Source organism: Echiichthys vipera (assembly GCF_963691815.1).
Source record: "Echiichthys vipera genome assembly, chromosome: 14".
In the NCBI taxonomy this organism is placed as follows: Eukaryota; Metazoa; Chordata; class Actinopteri; order Perciformes; family Trachinidae; genus Echiichthys; species Echiichthys vipera.
The window spans coordinates 15314786-15336900 of NC_139839.1; the positions used below are offsets into that span (position 1 = coordinate 15314786).

The 22115-nt window shown below is 40.0% G+C and overlaps 3 protein-coding genes across 3 annotated transcripts in view; 2 read left to right on the forward strand and 1 right to left on the reverse strand.

The window, feature by feature from the left end:
• The first annotated feature begins 379 nt into the window (after nucleotides 1–379).
• Nucleotides 380–1590, forward strand: mia (MIA SH3 domain containing). The gene is made up of 4 exons (XM_083927167.1): nucleotides 380–567; nucleotides 757–890; nucleotides 1000–1110; nucleotides 1273–1590. The coding sequence occupies exons 1-4, from the start codon at nucleotides 450–452 to the stop codon at nucleotides 1294–1296; spliced, it is 387 nt and encodes a 128-aa protein (XP_083783293.1). The 5' UTR covers nucleotides 380–449; the 3' UTR covers nucleotides 1297–1590.
• Nucleotides 1591–2994: 1404 nt separating this feature from the next.
• Nucleotides 2995–4035, reverse strand: LOC310956794 (alpha-crystallin B chain-like; the record flags this gene model as incomplete). The annotated part of the gene is made up of 3 exons (XM_083927166.1): nucleotides 2995–3268; nucleotides 3362–3484; nucleotides 3856–4035. The coding sequence occupies 3 exons, from the start codon at nucleotides 4033–4035 to the stop codon at nucleotides 3077–3079; spliced, it is 495 nt and encodes a 164-aa protein (XP_083783292.1). The 3' UTR covers nucleotides 2995–3076.
• Nucleotides 4036–6330: 2295 nt separating this feature from the next.
• cfap54 (cilia and flagella associated 54) overlaps nucleotides 6331–22115 on the forward strand; it is a gene marked incomplete at both ends in the record, with an annotated part of 101379 nt that continues 85594 nt past the window's right edge. The window contains 35 exons of the mRNA XM_083927288.1: nucleotides 6331–6476; nucleotides 7304–7409; nucleotides 8272–8421; nucleotides 8607–8772; nucleotides 9160–9218; nucleotides 9620–9763; nucleotides 10098–10208; nucleotides 10607–10708; nucleotides 10800–10992; nucleotides 11313–11425; nucleotides 11575–11686; nucleotides 11874–11959; nucleotides 13252–13380; nucleotides 13583–13826; nucleotides 14090–14223; nucleotides 14591–14788; nucleotides 14883–14975; nucleotides 15079–15267; nucleotides 15595–15713; nucleotides 15808–15955; nucleotides 16051–16206; nucleotides 16321–16443; nucleotides 16745–16841; nucleotides 17740–17829; nucleotides 17914–18040; nucleotides 18237–18300; nucleotides 18702–18793; nucleotides 18894–19091; nucleotides 19500–19672; nucleotides 19756–19901; nucleotides 20054–20263; nucleotides 20585–20784; nucleotides 21183–21318; nucleotides 21553–21682; nucleotides 21912–22073. Coding sequence (XP_083783414.1) covers nucleotides 6331–6476; nucleotides 7304–7409; nucleotides 8272–8421; nucleotides 8607–8772; nucleotides 9160–9218; nucleotides 9620–9763; nucleotides 10098–10208; nucleotides 10607–10708; nucleotides 10800–10992; nucleotides 11313–11425; nucleotides 11575–11686; nucleotides 11874–11959; nucleotides 13252–13380; nucleotides 13583–13826; nucleotides 14090–14223; nucleotides 14591–14788; nucleotides 14883–14975; nucleotides 15079–15267; nucleotides 15595–15713; nucleotides 15808–15955; nucleotides 16051–16206; nucleotides 16321–16443; nucleotides 16745–16841; nucleotides 17740–17829; nucleotides 17914–18040; nucleotides 18237–18300; nucleotides 18702–18793; nucleotides 18894–19091; nucleotides 19500–19672; nucleotides 19756–19901; nucleotides 20054–20263; nucleotides 20585–20784; nucleotides 21183–21318; nucleotides 21553–21682; nucleotides 21912–22073 — 4846 coding nt within the window. The remainder of the gene's footprint in view (nucleotides 6477–7303; nucleotides 7410–8271; nucleotides 8422–8606; nucleotides 8773–9159; nucleotides 9219–9619; nucleotides 9764–10097; nucleotides 10209–10606; nucleotides 10709–10799; nucleotides 10993–11312; nucleotides 11426–11574; nucleotides 11687–11873; nucleotides 11960–13251; nucleotides 13381–13582; nucleotides 13827–14089; nucleotides 14224–14590; nucleotides 14789–14882; nucleotides 14976–15078; nucleotides 15268–15594; nucleotides 15714–15807; nucleotides 15956–16050; nucleotides 16207–16320; nucleotides 16444–16744; nucleotides 16842–17739; nucleotides 17830–17913; nucleotides 18041–18236; nucleotides 18301–18701; nucleotides 18794–18893; nucleotides 19092–19499; nucleotides 19673–19755; nucleotides 19902–20053; nucleotides 20264–20584; nucleotides 20785–21182; nucleotides 21319–21552; nucleotides 21683–21911; nucleotides 22074–22115) is intronic.

Genomic DNA, 22115 nt, shown 5'->3' on the forward strand with positions numbered 1-22115 from the left:
AGGTAAAGAGAGCAAACAGAGTGAGCAATACACAGAGGGACAGAGGTGTGTTTGCAGTCAAATGCTCTGACATCTAGTGGCTGACCACGGTAGGGAAATCACCGATTAACTCTGAGGAATGTGATTTTTACACTTGTGTGTTTGAGTGGGGGCGACACGGGGTGACGGAAATGGAGAGAGGGGAAGGTCAGGACACAAGCAGGGGTCTGTATAATCTGGCCCTCCCCCCCTCACCCCCTCATCCTGTTTACCTGCTGCTGCTTCTTTAAAAGTTTTAAAAGGAGCTCTGTGTAACTTAATTTATGAGGTGGGGGGGGGGGGTAGGGAGAGTAGAAAAAGGGACTGCCATCATTCCACCTCCTTCTCAGAGACGGCAAAACAGACATAAGAGAACAAGCCTTTAAGACTCACCAAGCTTAAAAACAAGGCATTTGGGTCATTATACAGACATGCCTTGCAAACTCTGGCTCGCTCTTTCGGTGTGGCTTCTGCTGCCCGCTTCTGAAGCTGGGAGGCAGATGCCTAAACTCTCTGACAAGAAACTCTGCGCTGACTCCGATTGCAGCCGTAAGTAGCACACTCACCAGCAAATAATTTTTTTATGCAAATGACTATCCATGTTGTAGAGCTGAAGTGAGATAATCAAAATGGTATTATGCATGCTGAACCTTTTTCATTTTGGAAAGAAATAAGACACATGGAAACTGCACAAGTCATCAATATACTGCCTCAGTCTCCCTCTATATTCCTGCACAGATCCTATCTTGATCGCCCGTGCACTGCAGGACTACTACCCTGGAGACTGCAGGTTCATCCCTATCAGACAGGGGCAGCTCATCTATGTCTACGCAATGCTAAAGGACAGAGGGAACCTCTTCTGGGCTGGAAGTGTAAGCTCTTAACCAAAATACTTTGTGTATCTTTGTTGGAAGTCATGAAGACGTGTTGTATGTGCAGTACACATATTCTCCTCTCAAAAGTCATGGTGTCAATTGGCAGGTACAAGACTCCTATTATGGACAGCAGGAGGCTCGCATTGGGCACTTCCCCAGCAGCGTAGTGGAGGAGACTCATCCCCTCATGCCAGCCAGCACCGAAGTCAAGACTACTGTAGGTGAACACCCACCCACCCACACACACACACCACACACACACACACACACACACCATACACACACACACACACACACACACACACACACACACACACACACACACATATACGTATTATGTAATGCTTCCTCCTAATTCTACCTCTCTTCTTATTTCTAGAAATGGGACTTCTACTGTAACTGATGTTGCCTTCACCAATAAAGAGAACAACATTCTTGTCAACTACATTACAACATAATATCTTTTCGAGTATCATGAAAACTTGTATGTTTCCATTATCTACACTGTTGATAATCTGCACCTTAGAAGACATGAAAAGCTCTGCTCGGCAACAACTTATCCTAGATTGTATTCAGATTTCCTGATTTTTAAGGTTTCAAAGCGCTGAAGAAAGGACCATTGCTGCTTAACGCCCTGTTTTATTCTCTGCAATACTCCATCACACTGTTTATATCTGTTTTTGCAGATATTAAATGTATAAAAGTGCACAACAACTACGTCTTTTTCTTGGTGATTGTTTGTCACAAAATATATGTGTCAGCTGATCTTTTAATTTACGGTGCACAGAAAACATCACATAACATCACATCACACGCTAAAAAATGCTACATATGACACATAGAGACAATGAAGAACATTTTAATGATACAGGTGACTTTTGCATACACAGCGTCTAATGCAATATACTATCATCTTTTTTGGATACAGAATTTAAAGAATGAAATAAGGCACCTGGATCTATTTTCGGAAGAATAGTTATTATAATCATTACATAAGTCTAGACCTGACAAAAAGAAGTAAAAACCTCTATGCATAATATGTGACGATTATTGTTTTTAGGTAAATAAGAAAGCTTCTCAACAGATGTAGTGTGTATTGTTATGTGTATTCCTTTTGAAAACGTAAACACTTCAGACAAAAAAAGGAACACAAAGCAGGCCTATGATTTTGAGTTTCAACATTTATTCTATTTTGTACTTTTCTTTGTTAATATGCAAAAGGGGTTGTTGCCATTATGAAGGAATAAAGCCTTAACTCTTGAATCTACAAGCACATTATGCACTTACTCTCACTTACATCCGCAAACACTTTCCTTAGCAGCTCAGAGGCCATGCTCCCCAGTCTAAAAGGAGCCCAGTGATAAAAGCTGTCCATCTCCAAACACACACACACACACAAACACACACACACACACACACAACACACACACACACACACACACACACACACACACACACACACACACACACACACACACACACACACACACACACACACACACACACACACACACACACACAACCCTGGTCCCAAGTCCTTTGGTAGCTCCATATGCCTCCAGAGAACTCCCTGCTCCTGACACATACAAAAACCAACTCTATTCTAAAAAATTAACCAAAGTACAGTCCGCATCTTACTCATACAAACAAGTTTAGCCTGTTCTCATCTTCATCGGACACGTTGTTTTTAACTGCCTTGTGACACTTTAGCATTTCCCTGTAAAACTAATAGTTGAGTTATGTCGGCAGATGCAAATGGTTCAACATGCTCCCTCTCAAAATATGATCACATGCCCTTAATGTGTCATTTACTTGCACAGAATTTGAATATTTCTGGCAGAGAGAATTCATCAGGCTTGTGATAGAGGAATGAATTCTCAGGAGTTCACTATCCTGCACCTCACCCTATTGTGTCCATACGAAACTTTGTCAGATCGACTCTGTTACATGAACCTTATATATTAGCCTTTGGTTTTAAAGCACCATTTTCTTGCAGAGACATCAGAGCAACAATGAGTTAGGAGTTAGATACCGTGTATTAGAAGGCACTTATCTAGACCTGTATGCCCTTCCTACTGTATGTATGGACTATACTGCCAACAAAACTGTAACAGGTTAAATATAAAAACAGGCAGCAGTTGGGAGTTAGTAGTGAAACAGTGTGAGGAGAATACGACTCCACTCTACATTTTCTGTTTTGGTGTTCCATCTTCACAGGTCACAGGAATAGTGCGCTCCGAGCCAGAAGCTGACCGAGGAGCAGTGATTGTAAGGACACCATCAAATGACAGATTGGCGTTGACGTCAGCACCTGATACGCCAGCAGGAAGCCTGTACTTCCTCAGAAATTCTCTTGACACAAAGCCGTGGTCGTCCTGTAAACAGAAGAGAGTCAGTATATGCAAAAAATGGTCGCCCAATGAAATGTTGTTTGAGAATATCCTGTTGATCTCTGCGGTCCCTCTGACCTGTCTGCCCTCATGTTTGCCATGTATTGTGATGTACTCGTCACTGATGGTGACAGACAGCTCTTCAGGTGAGAAATGCTTCACATCCAGATAAATGACGTAGCGATCCTTCTCAGTGCGCATCTAGACAAACAATACAGCTGTTAGGAATAGATTCTGTTCAGCCTGGAGTCAGCCGGCCACAAAAACAATAGCGTGGTATTGTCAACTCAGTCAAAGACTCATATGCATTAAATCTATAGCCATCAGTGGGAGAGGATCATCTTCAGTGGCATATTTGACTCAGTAATGTAAAATCATAGGAGCTAATCACACATTAAATATTTCTGTGCATTTAACACATCTAAACTAATGTCCTGTCACGTCCTGCTGCACACTGCAGTACATTAGCTATTAATACTGGTTTCATGGTAAGTAGTTTTAGAAGATATACCGGTGATATTGTTACAGTAAACAGACAATTATTCCAAGAACACAGGTGATTTTTACTTTACCTCACTGTGTCCATTGTCGGGCCAGTTGAACCAGCGCATGAATGAAGGGCGTGTCCAAGGGAAGGACCAGGGGAAGGGCCAGATAAGTGGCCAATCAGTGAGAGGTTCTGCCAAGGAGAAGTCCGAGAATCGATGTGGGAAGGCTCGACGGTACCAGGGATACTGGATGGGGATATCCATGATGAGATTCCAGGGGAGATGCACAAACAATGGGTATAAGGAAAGGCAGGCTCTTGGTTTGACTTAGTCTGTAATGGGTGCTCCTGGGCTCTCCAGCAATGCATTTATAGGCCTTTCCCTCCTCACCTCCTCTGCACCCCCCTCCCATCTGTAACCTCCCATTCGCACTTGCATAGTGACTCTGCCAACAGACTGATCTTTCTGGAACAATGATGTCAACTGTTTATCCCTCTATCTCCCTCTTTGTTTCATCTGTCCAACTGTGACTATCTCTCTCTCTCTCTCTCTCTCTCTCTCTCTCTCTCTCTCTCTCTCTCTCTCTCTCTCTCTCGCTCTCTCTCTCTAACTCTGTGTCCCTTCTCCCGGTCATGAGGTGGCACTGGCTCAGAGTACTGCTGATGTCCCCATACTCATTCCACAGGAAATGCCCCTGTCTGGATCTGTGTGTGTGTGTGTGTGTGTGTGGGTGTGGGTGTACGTGTGTGTGTGTGTGTGTGTCTGTGTTTGAGGAATAGCTGCCAGAGCATTAGCCTGCTGTGCTCTGAGTGCCAGAAGCTTTAGGTTTGTGAGCAGAATGGATGTGAGGTTGAATGGGAATTGATGAGTTTGTATGGGGCAGCATTAGGTGACACTCTAAAAGCGTGTATCGTTTTGCTATGAGCTCAGATGTAAAATATGAAGTCCTTTCCAACAGGCCAACATTTGTGCCAGCCGAATTTCTTTCAGTCTCTGCTTCATCCCCCCAGTTATATTGTCTCCAACAGAACTGCAAACATTAAAGAGAAACTGCAGAAGCTTTTAAACAATCACTGTTATAGTGCCTTGCACACCTTTCTCATTGAAGGTCCCATAGTACAGTGAAGTAAGCTCCACGTTTTAAGTCAATTCAATTCAATTCAATTCAATTCAATTTTATTTATAGTGCCAAATCATAACAAAAGTTATCTCAGGACACTTTACAAACTAGGTTTAGACCACACTCTATGACTTATTTATGATTTACATAGACCCAACAATTTCCCCGTAGAGTACGGTGGAAAAGAAAACCTGCCCTATTACAGGCAGGAACGTCAGACAGACCCAGCTCTTTGGAGGACGGACATCTGTCTGCACCGGTTGGGGAGGAAGAAAAGGAGAGAGAAAGAGAGAAAAGACAGACAGATGGACAGAGACAGACACACTTCCAGTAACTATAATAATATAACTATAACTATAATGTGAATATGACTTATATGTTATGGCGGTTAATACAGCAGAATAGTAGAAACGAGCACAGCTAAGGTTATAGATTATAATAGTTATAGATTATAATTATATAATTATAATAGTTATAGATTATTATTATATAATTATAATAGTTATAGATTATAATAGTTATAGATTATAATTATATAATTATAATAGTTATAGATTATAATAGTGCTTCTGGCACTCAGAGCACTGCATTCTTGGGGGTGAATAAAGGAATATTCAAACAGTAATGAAAAAAAGTGTTTTTTGAACATTAAACTATGTAAACATGTTCTAGTAGAAACCAAAATTACAAGTATGGACCTGAAAATGAGCATAATAAGGGGCCGTTAAATTTGTATATTCTGTTTTTTAACCAATTAATAGATACAATGTTGTGTAACTGGATGTTTACATGTGCTGAAAATGTAACCTTGGTGGTCACTGATTTTCGTCCTTTGTGACTCCTGCTTCCTCCAAAATTTGTATCTCTTTTCTTCTTTAAAAAAAAAAATGTCTTCATGTTTTCACCAAACAATTATTTTAACACAAAAAACAAATACAGTAATAGATGGAACAGAACAAGACACGATTAGAGTAAAGCCTACATAGGGGCTCCATAACAATAATAAAAAAACATTAAAGAAAGGTATGTAAGGCCTTACAAATTCCAGTTGTTTTCAATGCTTTGCTCCTTTTAAGTACAATGTTTGAATATAATGTCCAAACTCTATTTTGAATGTATGTATTTGTGGTTTCTTTTGAGCCCATTTGCATTTGTGAATAAAGAATTTTCCATAGGAAAGAAATAGGTTCTAAATATACAGTTTTTTACAATCCAGTAGGACAAGGTCCTAAAAATATAAAACATCTGTTTCCCTAAGAAATACATTTAACCGTTGGTATCTGCTATGTCTTGTAAGTTGCTTCGCGTCCTGTCTGTGAGTGTCGTTGCCATGGTGACGTGCCTTGTTCCCAGTAGCTTCAACAGTTTGTTGTTGTGTAGTTTAACGGTAGCCTACAGATGTCAGTTGGTTGGTTACAGTTTTTGTTGTGGCCGCAAACATGGACTTACCGGCCTTATGTTACGGGAAACTTGATAAACGAAACCCAGTCGTTATAAACTTTGAACGAGACACAAACTCGTTTATTTCGTTAATGCGACGACTAGCTTCTACGACCAACCAAGACTCCGTGTCTTATGCTAAAGGGTAAGAGCCGAGCGTTAACGTTAGATGGCTAATTCAAAATATGGTTAGCCAGCTAGCTTCATGTTATTTCTGCGGAAAATACACTTAGCACAGTTATATATGGAGGTCTAAATATGACTTGAGTCTCAATAAAAACATACAGGAATAAATAAACGGGACCTCCTACCTCTAAAATATATCCTAAATGTATTTATTATTTTATTTATTTATACATTTATTTATGCTTGTATTCTTTTTTATTTATGTGTACACATGCATTTATTTTTTCAAATGTATTTCTGTGTTTATGTATTTATTTATGCATTTATTTATTTAATTGGACTTGAGCTATTTAAGTCATTTTATATTAAGGAAAAAAGTTGGAACTAAGTTACCCTATAGTAAGCAATTTGTTCGAGTAAGTTATGTTAGTCATAACATAAGTTAGCGTTAGCTCACGGGTAGGACAAGCTTCACTTTTGACTGCAGGTGCATAGCTAACACAAATTGGGGGCCACCAGAATATATTTTGGGCCTCCATTTTAATTACGTCTTCAAATACTTTTACAGAAATGGTGGCCTCAGATTAGATTATGTTGTTCTTAACTCCACCTCTCCATTAGTAGCACCCACTCTTGGCCAAATGTGCAAGCAGCACTTCAACATTTTGCTTTCTTAATTTTCAATAGTTTGCTTTGCTGGATAGACATCCTACATGTATGTAATATAAATACACACAGGTGTATGTATTTATATTACAAACATGGAGTCAATATCTAAGTGGTGTCTTGTCGGTATGGTTACATGCAACATTTTACATTAGATCATTTTTTGTTCTCATTTTGAAGGATTAGAATCTTGGTGGAGATATGGAAAAAGTACAAGCATCGGCTACCTTCGAAGTATTACGAGGAGTGCATGTTGCAGATTGCAGATTTTCTCTTTGGGATAAAGGTAATTCACTGTAGCCTATCTGATACTTGCTAATATTTGTTTTTCCACAGACGTAGTATTGCTAAGTAATTGCTTTACCAGATGCATTTCATCAAAAACAAAGTCAGTTCTAGCTTCATAATTTTTTTAGTCAACAAAATCAGGGTGGTGAAAGGTATTCAGTGTTGGATGCTGTGTATAGTATGCTATGCAGGCCCCAAGGATGTGCAGCAGGATTTAATGCCAATTGGACATTACATTGCAATTTTTCAAATTCTGTGTCTGTCACGTGATTCCTTGGGGCCCAGAAGTTCTTTTCCCCATTTACTTACATGGTGAACAAGATTTTAGCATCACAACCACTGCAAAATGACTTGATAGTATCAGAATTTGATCCATTCAGTCCAATAATATTTGGGAAGTCTGGAAGAGCCAGGTAAAGGTAAAGATAAAGTCTCTGGTGTGCTTGCTTTATTGGCCCCGTGATGGAGAAGCAGTGTCAATCCGGATAATTTCATACCTGGAAGTTGAATTTTATGGCTTCATGCGGCTCTGATCACCTTTCATAGAAGTGATCAGGGCCATGCCTCAAACACTGTATCCAGTTCTCTTTATACATCGATGATGCTATACTTGTAGCACATATATATTCGCCAAATTTATCCGACACAAAACTGTATGGGGGCAGCAGCAAAGCCTAGTTTAGTCACCTCACTTACTGTAGGTAATTCAGCCTACAGATAAGTACCTCTTACAACCACACTTCAAAATAGCCGAACTATCCCTTTAATGTTGTCTGACACTCCTTGCATCCTTACTTTCCTCAGAATTCATCATTGGATTACTGTTGTGGCTATATCTTCCCTTTCCTCTTCGTCTGTAGTTGTACCAGTTCGCTCTTTGGCAGGGCTACAGTCTCCACCTGCTGCAGTTCAGCTCAGTGAAAATAACTGACATCACAGATGTGGACCACTTCATGTCCTGCTACTTCCCTGAAGGTTTTGATACAGACCAAGATACCTTTGCCATGAAGGTAAACTGTACTGTGAGCTTGTGTGCAGTGAGTTGCTGTTTGACTGTTCAGTCTAACTGCGGTGAAACAAAGGCTATGCTCATTGTACTTTGTTTTATATTACTAAGATGTTTTGTTATGTGAAGAAAGGTAATGTTTGATCCTGATATATCTACAGTATTTAAGTTGTGTGTATGTGTCTGTAGATTCGTGCAATGCAGGGCTGTTCCCTGTGTATATTTGAGCAGGAGAAAAGGCACAGTGTCCTCAGCCAGAAGGGACTCTGTAAACTGCTGCATGTGCTGAACTTCATCAGGATCATGATGCAGGCATTTCAGCAACATGAGCGCCTCTGCTGGCAACTATATAATGGTATATCGTTTTTTTCCCAGTATTTGCTTTTTGTATGACAGAACATTTTGGGAGAACAATTTGAGTGGTGAAAGTATGAGACAGGACAAGAGGAGAATTTGAAGAGGTGCCCAAAAGGGTGTATGTGTGTGTGCAAGGGTCTTATCCAGCAAGTTAACTTTGTAAACAAAGCTAATGTAATCACCCTCCAATGGTGCCATACGATTCCCTGATATATGTTGGTACTACTTCTCTTCAAGAGCAAGATTTATTGAAAATGACATAGTGTGCATCATCTAAGTAATGATAATTCATGTGTTGTAAAAAAAATGAGAATGTTAAGATTATCCTATATTTGATATTTTACTAGAGCTAACCTCTTTCTTTTTTTTCGCTAATCTTTTCAAGGTTCAATACACATCTACACTATCTGCCGTTACTTGATGACCATGGATTGTAGTGCACAGGTACTGAGAGATAGATGGTAGATGGAACTTATCCTTCAGTTTTTTGTTGCAACTGTTACAGACTGTTCATCTTCCAAAGAGCTTTTTCAAAAGATTGTTTTTGCCATTTCTGCTATACTCTAAATGAAAAGGTAAATGGATGAGGATGAGAAATTGTGTGCGACAGACAGACATGTTCCAAGAGTTAGATAATGAGGAACGGGGTATATCTGGAAAAATCAAATGACTGACTGGTTTATGTGGTTTGTGCTAATAATGTGAGTTTTTGTCCTTGACTCCTAAAGCTGAGTGGTACTTTTTCCTTAATGAATCATGTGACATAACCAGAATTGTGTGATTTCTAATGGAGATGGAATTGTTTCATTATGATCCTTTATACCACCATTTATCATCCTGTCCAGGCACTGGAGTACCTTCTGTGGGCAAGCATCAGTTTAGAGCTGTCCATTCCTCTGATGACTGCTAAGTATTTGCCATGGATTGTCACACTCTACTGTGCTGTCTGCCACTGTTACTATGACAACCAGGCTGATGTGCAGGCAGAGGTGAAAGACACGCGTCATCTGCAACCAGACACCTACAAGCACACAATCATTTTGATGTTAACAGACTAATCACAGGCTGATAGAAGTATGAAGTACCAGCTGTCAACTGTTGTTGATCCGTCTGCAGTTTTCTGTCAGTCCACCAACAGTCTGTTTGGGATTAAACTGCTTTAGTGAAGATTACCTCAGACTAGTATGACACTTGCATGACTCTGACTTTTATGGAGTTAAATGTAGTCACAAGAAAAGGCTCCTAAATGGAATTTATTAGAATTATTCTGAAAGTACTTTTCCCCATTTGTTGGGTTGTTTGTGTGTCTTCAACTGCTTTCAGGAATTTGCCAGGAGAGCCCTTGGAAAAATCAATGAGCTAGCAAAGCATGAGCAGAATGAAGTTCCTGCCACCAGAGAGACTCGGAGAGCTTACAAAGAAGCGTCTATCAAGGCATGTAATCAAGTATTATAGAGTAGAAATAAGTCACACCTCTCAGTGACAACTGCAAATATCAAAAGAATGCAGGAAACATACATGTATAGTACATGCGAATATAAAACCACGCCGATCTACATATCAAAAGTGCCATTTGAAGTTCATTCTACACTGCCCAAGCATGAGAAGCCACATTTCTTCATCATCAACTAAAACATTATAAGCAAACAGTGGCTCTCAGTGTTTACAGCTAAAGCAATTTCACTAGATAGCCACTGCTGTATGTGTTAATACAGGCACATACAGATTGTTGCCAACTCCGCCCATGTTTACTGTTATTTTGCCTTTACATTGTTGATGTGCTCTTCTTTGGTTTATCAAAACATGGTGACTCACATCTTTTTTTTTTCCAGCTGGCTGCCATGGTTTTCAAGCGTGCGGTGTTTGTGGCCAGAAGGAGACCGAAATTCATATTCAGAATCAAAACCAAAAGCACCTTAAAGGACATATCCAATGTAATAAGAGCCACTTTACTGCCATGTCATCAATCTCAGTGTTAAATCTCATCCTTAAGTGTCCTTGTATGCCTGTCTTTATCTACTGTAGGGGCCATGGCCTCGTACTACAACAGAGCGCATGCTAATGAGCCTGTTTGACAGCAGTGCAGCACAGTTCCTGGGCATCTTGGAAGCATTATGGGACAGCACCAGACGCCCGCTGCAGGTGGGGATGCCAGATGAACCAGAGCTGCAGGAGGTTATCCTGGAACTCCTGTCTGCTGGCATCAGTATATTATCTGGTAAATAAAAACAAGCATAACACAGTCTTAATGCAGAAAAAAATCACTTGGTGTATTGCATAATGTGCTTGTATGTTCCTGTTTCTGAAGGAGTCACAACTACGAATGAGTCTCTTGTGAGTCATAGTATATTGACACCAAAATCCACTCTATTGGATTTAGCTATTTCAGGTTAGTCACTGATTTCTCCGTCCTTTTTTTCTCAAATTAAAGTCAACGTTTATAGCACTTCATTATGTGTTGCAATGTGTTTATTTTGTGCAGTGGCTTGGAAATAATTAATGTAATGAAAGGTGTAATGTGATGTCTTGTGTTGCTAGGAGAAAACAAAGTACCAATTATGTCTGTGACGAGGTTCATTAAGATGTTGTTTCAGTACAAGCAGCCAGATGCTTTCACTGAACTCGCCAGAGAGGTGCTGCAGGTTTTGTCTGTAAGTAGCGAACAAGCATCTCATTATCCAGAAAAAGAGGAGGCACACCATTTCTATCATTTCTCCCTTGGGTATTCTCATGTTTTCAATTTGAGTTTCATGTGTGCTATGAATGATTTTGAGTGCCTCTCTCTGTTTCTCTGTCTCAGGGTGTGGAAGATCAATCATTCAGGAGGGCAGAGCTGGAGCTTGCTTTACTAAACAGTTTCAACAGTCTGCTGTCTTCCCGGAGTTATCCTAGAGAGGACAACATGAATGATGGTAGAAAAAGTTAAACATAATAAATATGGACTGATTTAGATCATCAGGCCTCTAAAGCTGTATGTAGATAAATGGAATAATAAAAACGGTTCACAAAGGCTTCTCATAAGCCATATATTGCTGTCCAACACTGATTTCAGTCATCTCTGAATTATAATGTGATCGTGTTGTTTTATGTTTCCAACAGACGGACGCAAGTCTTTATTCTCAATGAGTAATGATTTCTTGGACCTGGTAGACACTCTCCACAAGTCTGTTTGTGGCTCTGCTCCTGTAAGTTTCTATATCATTTGGGTTTGTGTTGGGGTTAATCTGCCAAAGATTACAGTTAAAGGTAGAGTTTATTCTACCTATTCTAAATAAATACTGTATGTGTGTGTTTGGGTAGGAGGTGCAGCCAAATGGGGATCTGGTTTTGGATGTTCTGTTATTTCTGTGGAACAAAGTAAAGCTGGGGATCCAGAGGGATCAGCCACAAAACCTAGAGTTTACACACTGCCTTGAGAAGGTTGCTAATTACGACAAGGTATGTATTTAAAAAGGTAAGCATTAATGAAACTGTCGACTTTAAGAGTGATAGGAGCAAGTTAGTTTCTAATATAAACCTGCTACTTTAATCCTCTACAGTATTTCATTTTTTAATGAATACAATTTTTGTAGTTTAGGACAGAGGCAACTGTAAAATTATTTTTGGAGAGATAAATCACATACATCAACTTAGATTTACTCACTTTTTTACAGGATGTTTAATGTAGACATCCTGCTTTCTTTTCATGTGTATTTGGTTCATGTTCGCAGTGGCTTTGGTGTCTGTCTATGCTGTGTGAGGTGGCCTTTGCCTGTGACCTGGCAACTGTTGACTGCATATCGACAGCAGAGATGATTCACACATTGGCCATACAGCTAGAGAGTGCAGCTGAACACAGTAATCAACATAAAGGTAAGGAATTAGGTTCCACCATATGTCCTGTTTCTCTTTCTCTCTCTCTCTCTCTCTCTCTCTCTCTCTCTCTCTCTCTCTCTCTCTCTGTCTCTCTCTGTCTCTCTCTCTCTCTGTCTCTCTGTCTCTCTCTGTCTCTCTCTCTCTCTCTCTCTCTCTCTCTCTCTCTCTCTGTCTCTCTCTGTCTCTCTCTCTCTCTCTCTCTCTCTCTCTCTCTCTCTCTCTCTCTCTCTCTCTCTCTCACACACACTCAAAATATGACAGTATTATTATTATCATGTCTTGTGCCCAGGAGCTTGTGAGGCAGACTGTGATGGTGTGAAGCCAACTTCTTTCTCTCTTCTTGAGGTATGTGGATGTCACACACACACACACAAACACACACACACACACACACACACACACACACACACACACACACACACACACACACACACACACACACACACACACACACACATACACACCTATATATATACTGCATATACAGTATATGAAGTGTATGCATGTGATGACAAAATATAAATTACAAATATGCCGATTTGCTGTATTCCATCTCAGCTTTTCTCACAGATATGGTAAAAAAAATGCATCATCCAATGTGTGTGTTTGTGTGTGCTTGCAGGGTTCAAGTACAGAACTGCTTCAGAATGTGTGTGAGGTGGTGAAGATTGGTCTTAAAGCGCTGACAAAGGGGATAGCAACACTGCTGCCCCTAGATTGTGCATCAATCACTGACTCTGCCTTCATGGAGGTAAGCAGTCAAGCTGTCTAACACTCATTCTGACATTTATTAATTTTACACCATTCTAGGCCAGGTGTCGCCTTGAGTTGGGATCTCAAAACTGTATTTTAAGATAGGAACATATTAAAAAAATAACAGAAAATCAGTGTGGATTGAGAAAATACAGTGGTTGAGTGTTGCTAAAAATTCTGTTTTTCTCTTATCCTGATAGAAATTGCGTCCGCTGCGTGCAACAGCTCTCCCCCTATTATCTCAAACATCATCAGAAGATGGAATTGAAGACGATGAATTAAGTGAAAAGAAAAAAGAAGGAGAGGAAACTAAGGCAGAATCAGATTTTAAAGACTCTCGACGCATTGAGTGCACTCGTGTGTTTCTGCTGGCCACAGACCTTCATCTAGAGCTAAACATCATCCACCACAGGGCTTCCCTCAAGTTACTGCAGTTAAATGCAGGTCAGACTAGCTGCCAACACAACTACACCCACATTAAGTTTGTAGTCAATGGTGAAATAAAAATGTTGAAATGTTCTGATCCAATGCTTGCTGAATTACAAACAGAAGTTGGAATCTCAGCCAGTAAATCATGGTTAGTGGTCAGTATAAATGTTCCAAAAGAATATTGATTTAAAATAATATGTCAATATATCATGCCTTATTGTAGATAACAAATAATGGGTCGAAACATGATTGTTTGTCCTCTGACTTTGTTGGTCTAGTCTCAGAGCCTGAACTGTTGGACCGGATCAAGAAGAACAAGGTGTCCAAAGCGCTTTTCCTGATCCAGAAAGCCTCGTTGGCGTACAAGAACAAGGAGCCAAATAACAGCACCAAAATCAAGAGTCTGCTCAAGGTTACACATTCACACTTTTGAAGATAAAGTCACAATTACACATGTTTATCTTCAAATGTGGACATGTCAATTTCTGTGATAGTGCAAAATATGCTTAATTTTAAATAAAATAGGATTATTCAATTGAAAATACTGTAAACATCGACCTAACTAAAACATTCAAAAAAATCTGAAGCCATACTAAACAGTGAAACCAGCTATTGTTCTGTTAATTGTTGTTATTGAAGTCTTTTACTTTAGGGTTCAGTAAGTCATTTAATTTTTGTACTTACAGCATAGGTGTAACTACTTTCATTGATGACTGATGACGTGAGTTTTCATGAAGTGTAATGAAAATTTAACTGGTTTGTCTGTGTTCTCTTGCCAGGAGGCCTCCACTCTGATAGAGAAAGCAGGGATGGAAGAGACAAAATTGTATACCTCCACCACCACTAAGACCCCAACTGAAAACAAAGATAAAGGGATGAAGGAGAAAGAAGAAAGCCCTCCATCTCCCCCTATCTTGCTCTCACGCACTGACCACTCCTTAACCTTTGCCCCAGCACCTTATAACTTGGAAGGACAAGTGAGATTTGAATTTACTAATCTACTTTAAGTGGCAGATAATCCATCACATTTTATATATGTTTTCTTTCTCTTTGTTTTTTATTTCTTTCCAGGTGTGCTGGTACCAGCTCTGTGGCCGTGCAGCTGAGGGAATTAACCAGAAAGTCCGTCTTGGAGACTGCAGCCTGCCAGGAACCGGAAATATGGTACAATTTATCCCTTTCACAGAAGACTGTTTGGCCTCGTGGAACTCATCTTATATCATCTGGGGTGTGCCATGAATGTTAGATCTAACATGTATATTTCCAGGTACCAGCAGTATCTGGCGAGTGTGTGCTGAGGGTGGAGGGGTTGGAGCCCAATCAGAAGTATGTGTTTGCTGTAGCAGCCTACAACAGTCAGTGCAAGCTACTGGGCAACACCATAGGAGGGTCAACATTCCCACTGCTGGCTTCCTTGCCGGTACCACTGCTCGCTCCGTGGGCACACTTGGCACAGGTTTTTACACTTCACACTTTGAAAAACAAAAACTTTGCACTAGTTTTTCACCATACCACCCTCATCACTTGCTGGTTCCAGTGCTTTTCCTGGTGCTAAAAAAACCCCCGGGAAAGAATAGCCGAGCCTTTGTCCAAGATTTTCATCCTAACACATATTTACATGTGGCCTTATTTTGGCATTTTAATGATTAACACCGACTCACACAGCTGTTGCTCATTGTTGGGATTTTGCCCTACGCCAAACTGATAGCTACATCCATTCTATTCATCACAGAGCAGACAAAAAGCAGGATTATGGTTGTATCTTTTTTGGCTCCTTCCTCAGGTGGCATTTCAAACAGAGCAGTATACTGTAGCAAAGAGAGCCTGCAGAGTGCTGTGGATCCACTATACCTACACTGACCCTGGGTCCCACAGCACACAGGAGAGACTCGCTATTACAGGGTGAGGAGGGAAACACATTCACACATTAAAGGAGTATATAATTATTTGCATTTGTAAATTTCCTTTTGCTCCATCTCCATTCACTATACTGAAGGCTGCGTGTCCCGACCCTACAACGCTCCTCTCCTCACCTGTGTCAGTTGCTCCTCACTTCCATCTTCATTGAGACAGAGATCAACATTCAACAGGAATCGCTCCATTGTGACTCATTCAGTGACAATGGACCATTTATCTGGGAACAGGTAAAAACAATAATCTGGATAGGGATGTGAACATAGGGTATATATTTTAAACTAAAATTAACTAAAATCAATTGTATGTGCACATGTGTATACAGGAAGCCAGACTGGCAGAGTGTGAGCGAATGCTGGTGGCCATGGACCTGGCAATGTGGTTGAATGATGGTAGCGCTTGCGTGCAAGCTGTAGTTGGCTGTTATGGCCTCTTAGCTCCTCTAATCTTCCATCAGATCCCTTGCAAACCTGCTATACTGGTATGTAATACTTCATCCATATAAGTCTTAATATTCTATCATTGTTACAGAATTCAGTCTGTAAATAATTCATAACTTTATGTGTTATTCCTGTGTCTGTGATCTTGTGTGCAGGTGCTAGAAAAATGCTTGATTGTTTTAGAGGAGAATGCAGGTCTTCTCAAACAAAAATGGACTGGAAACACCTCAGAGTCATTCATGCACATGATTGCCTGCATCACCCACTACCTGTCGAAGGTGTGTCTGCATGTGTTTATTTACAATTCAAGCTGTTTATGTGCATGCACATGACAGAAGTGTTTGAGCTGCACTTGGCTTTTTTGTGGTAAAAATACACATCCACACTGTGAAAATTACTTTTTCAAGATTAGTAGTGTTTTCACATTTACAATAATTAAATGCAAGATACAGATACTTTGATACACTTTTTTAATATTTAGCAGTCACACTCATTCACAGTGACAACTCCCAGATATCCGAAATGATAACCAACCAGGAGCCTGGCACAAAATAATGTCTCATCTTTCATCCTTTCTAGGCATTACTTGTGCTCAGGGATCGTCAGATGGCTTCTGTGATGATGGACTGTGGTCGCAGGCTGCTCCAAGAGGTCTATGATGCTCAGCTGCAGATCAGTAGACTTGCCAATAAAGCAGTGGGTGTAAGGAATACTGGGAAATGTATTTAATGATTTATCCTAATTTTTAGAGTGACTTTAGATCATGATATGAAATCAGTGATTATCCAATTTTCTGATTTTTACAAAAGACTGCTATATTTTTGGTGATGTTTTGATATTAAATATTTTTCAGATATACACCAAGTTAAGAATATTTAGCTCCACTGTTTTAGTCTTTTTTTGTGTTAATGTGTGTGTGTGTGTGTGTGTGTGTGTGTGTGTGTGTGTGTGTGTGTGTGTGTGTGTGTGTGTGTAGTCTAAGACAGGTCACGCTGCAATCAAGGGTGAAATGACGATAAGTCTTCAGCTGAAGGCACTGCATAGGATGAACAAGAAAATAATCCCATTTGAATCAGCTGTTGACACAGACAATAGTAAGACACAAACAAACACACACACACGCACACACACACAGTTGTTATTTTGATGTGGTGTGTGTATAGCAAGATGTTTACAGTGTCTGCCTCTTTATTAGTGATTAAAGCCATGTCTATTGAAAAAAAGGGCAGTGCAGCTTTTAAATAAAATCTTTTGATACCAAAAAGTACATACTTGATAAAGCTAACAGTAAGAAAAGAAAAACAGTAGTATAAATGAATATGTACTATGGTATCATATCATATTCTTTTGAGTCTTCTGTTTAATAATACATTCTTTCTAACCTTATTCACCAAAACTAACACTGGAGTGTGTAAGGACTTTAGAAATCCTTCTGCTGGTTAACTTAATGGTTGTTCTTTGAATAATGAATATACTGTACATTCTTAAACATAATATATGTCATTGCAGTTATACATATATCCAAATAGTATATTCTCCTAAGCTCCATGTTGTATATGACTCTTTTTCTGTAGAGATTGCACACCCACTGACTGGCTGCGAAGATCCTACCATACTGTATGATCTGATCTACAACAGTACTTTACAGGAATCCTATCAAGATGGTAAGTGGCGCACACTTGTGTACTTCTTCAATAAATAATTAGTCTTGGTCATTGACACCTGTGTTTCTATGTTTTTGTTTATAGTGATGAAGCACAGACGCAAGGCATATTTTGTTGAGTTTGCGTCACTACTTCTCCAAAGAACCAGGGAAGAAGGCCACTCAGACCTTGTGTTAAAGTGGGGGCAAAGCATGTTTGAATATCTTTCCAGGTATGCTTTTACTATTCACCTATTTTTGGATTTAAAAAAAGAATTGGTATAATGAAATATTTCAGCTTTAATTTCACAATCATTGTGTCCTTTCATTCTTATATTAATATACTGTCTTCTTGTGTATGGCTCATAGTATGAGCCTCATGCTGCTGATAAAAGCTTGTCTGAATGTGAATGGCTCTCTCTTTGTCAGGCGGGACGAGGTCAGTAAAAGAGGAAGTAGTGCCCACGATCCAAAAGGAAATGAATCACCACAGGTCATACAAAGATCTTTTTGCATTACACTTTATTGACAATGATCTACCAAGCAGCAAGTGGCATCTCTCCTGCAGATGGTGCCTATCTAGCATCATTCTAGTCTGACCTTGACAATCATAATGAGCTATGGGAATCCACATTGTTATTTTTACCTATGTTAACAGTTTAAGGAGATACTATTAATATGCTCTTTTAAAACTGCTTCATAGGAGCCCAAACAGAGAACCAATCTCATTATGTAGAACAAAATGTTCTAGTTTCTGATATTTTAAGGTAGCCCCAACACTGTGTAGCCATATGTTCCAGCAATTTATTGTGGATTGCTCTTTAAGTGTCATATGTGCCTTATATGTAGGGATGTACCTTCAATACTCTGAATACTTTGTGTTGCTTTATGTAGAAGAACAAAAACACACCTTCACACGATGATGCAAGAAAAGAACTAAAGCAGAAAATGCCACACAGCATGCTTCAGAGAGTGAGAACTAACAGGTATAGTATGTATGTATGTTTTGTGTATCTGTCTGTGTGAAATTATATGTGTGGGTTCGGTAATCACACGTGCACTGGACTTATATCCATGTGTGTCTAGGGAAATGCAGGCTGTGGAGAATCTGTTAACCATGATGTCGTCTGTGGTGCAACGCCACAAGAAGCAGCTTAAGCTGAGGAACATGTACTGTGAGGAGAGAGTGTGGAAGTCTCACCTCAACTACAGCATGGCTCATGCCCATTTAGCACTGCTTTACCAGGGCCTGGACCAGCTTCATGGAGGAACATTGCAGCACAGGTTAACTCCCAAGATACCAGCTACTTTACTTCACCTTTTCTGTGTTTTCCGGGAACTATTGATTGCATACATCAGTTACATTTACTAGCCAAATAGGTTGCTACAATTTCATGTCAACACAGACATACTGATGGGCCCTGAGCAGGATTGCATCATTTTTGGGGAAACATTGCTTTTGGTATCTGAAGTTAGATATTGTAGTATTTAGAAAGAAAGAAAGCATAGCTTTATTAGTCCCGCAAGGGGAAATTCACTTTTCACCCTTTTTGTTGTTTTAAACACACACACAGGCCTCATATACACACATGCACAAACATGTCCTATATACATGCATTAATGGGGAGTTTGTAGTCATTATTGTTCTATATATACACTGTAATATTATGTTGACTATGCACTTTGTTTTAGTTACGGACAGTTAAATCCCTTGTGTTTCTCTCTGGCCCAATCTGGTGTCCTGGTGCGGAGAGACTCACAGCGACAGCAGTCTTCGAAATATGAGGCCATCTTAGATAGAGATACCTCTCACTTTGGTCTAAGGGAATATGTGGCTGTACACAAAGAAAGGGGCAAAAAGGAGGGTGAGGAACACTCACTCACTGAAAAATTTGAAGAAAAACATCTGTCTGTATTTCACCACTTTTTCAATCTTTTCTTCCTGCAGTCAGAGCAGATGTCACAGAGGAAAGTTGTGAGGAAGGAGAGGACTCCTCCCAAATTGTGGAACAGCAGATTGAGACACACAATCACACTTCTACGCTGCTGCTGGACTCACTTAACAAAGCAGCTTTACATCTCCGTAGGGCCATGGTACTGCAAACATACATGGACTTACAGTCACAAGTACAGAAATGCTGCTAAGACCATGCAGCGTAAAACCATTATATTTAATAGAATAGAAATACTTTATTGATCCAAAGCTGGGAAATTGAAGTTATGTATATTTTTTTAATATTTTCAAGGTGTTGGCACATCGTGGCAGCCACTGGACCACTCTGCAGTATGTATGCCAGACTGTGTGGGACCAGAGCTGTAGAATTACTATCCTAGTACAGAGAGCTGCTCAGCTTGAACCTCCCTCCCCCATCACCGCAGACCAGCTTCACACCACCTTCACCCCACTACTGGTGCTGGCTACTGACCTTATCATGGACATGCTTAACAGACGTGGGGTAAGTGTCACACACAGCTATACACTCACGTAGCTGCTTGTTTAAAAACTAACAAATAATTATTCCTTTCTAATAAAGTATGAAAAGCAAAACCTATAGGACTCAACAGTGATCGCCCACTTTTTGAACGGCCTTATATTATGAGTTGTGAGAACATTCACAGGCTTATATGAAGAGTTCTAAGTCTAAAAACCAAGCCATCCAACTATGAGATGAACTTGATTTCATTGATTTGATGTGGTAGCAGACACATTTACAACTACTAAGTAATGACACAGTACTCCTGTTTGTGACTTACATCTTCATCTTTGTCCCTACTAGCTTTGGAGTTTGTATGACAGCGACTTGACTGAGAAAGAGCTAGAGTCCAGTCTCCACTTCTCAGCACCACTGGATAACAGCACCCAGACTGATCTGCGCTGGGTCCGCAACCTGGTGTTGCACAGTCTGGAGCGCCTCCATGATAGTGGCAAATGGGAAAGCCTGGCCCACTTTGCCTTACTTTTCAACTCATATACAAGGTGACTTTTTTTTTCTGCCAAGTAGACTATATTGTAATCGTAAATCTGCAAGTGCAGCTAAGCTATAATAATAAATGGTTACGTGTAGTAACATTCAAGAGAGACAGAGATGAGTTAAGATAATGTGCATGTTCCTTAATCTTAGTCTCGCCAGATGAATTTCCTTCCGCCTTGCTCCACTCATGAGGAATGAAAACTTTCTGGCGAGAGAGTCAGGTTAGGTGTTCCTACCATTAAAAGGAATTTAAGCGGAGCCTTTTTATTTTAAGACTTTTAGGATGATGAAAACACAACCTTTGTGCCTTTTAATAAACATAATAAATGTTTAATTTTATATTAATTTGTGTGTGTGTGTGTGTGTGTGTGTGTGTTTGCCTACATCATTATGTGTATGCCAGGGAGCGTTATGCCTTGATCGTAACACCTCTACTAGTCCATGCTCAGAGGAGGCTGCTTGAAAGGATTAGTTCTTTTGGAGGACCTGCAGTCCCTCAACAACACCATGTCAGGACACAAAGGGCTACTGGCAAGGAGGTATCACATACGCACACAAACCTGTCCTATTATTGCATGATACTATTGTCAAAATCAAAATTTAACTAGGAAAAGCAAGCCAATAAAACAAACACCTTTTAACATATGCTAATGGATAATGTGCAAAATTAGCACAAAAAAAGAAATACCCAAATAATTTCAGGCTTTTCTTTTGTTTTGGCTATGTATGAAATATACTGTATGCATGTAGGTGCTCTCATTTTTATATTTCAGGTAACATATGGGAGCTATGCAGGCTCCCAGCTGCTGATTGAGTGGAAACCTAACCCTGCACAGCAACCGCCCATTCACAAAAAAGGAGCACTCACTAACTCCACTTCTCTAAATGCAGTTGACCTTAAAGGTCAGCCAGTCTCATGTCATGTCATGTCAAAATATTGTTTGTAAGCAGTAAATTACATTGGATGCCCTACAATTCAAATATTCCAACTATAACAGAAATAGTATAATGGTGTGATAAAATGGTATGCATGGTGCACAATTATTGATATGTAACATTGAGCGTAATCTAGAAAGTGTGTTTACAACGTGTATAATGTTTTCATGCACACAATACATGTTCTGTGTCTAAGGTGCAGAAATACAGCGCTCCATGTCCCTTGTGTGCGTTCCTCTGGATGTAGAAGACACACTGAGCTGTTACCGTCAAGCTCTTGAGAGAAGGCCACATTGTCTTCAAGTCTTTCAGCATAGTCGCTCATTACTGCTGCGGCTTCTTGCATACACACAGCCCTGTGAGTTCAGCACCGATGGACACAGACTCACTCATACTCATA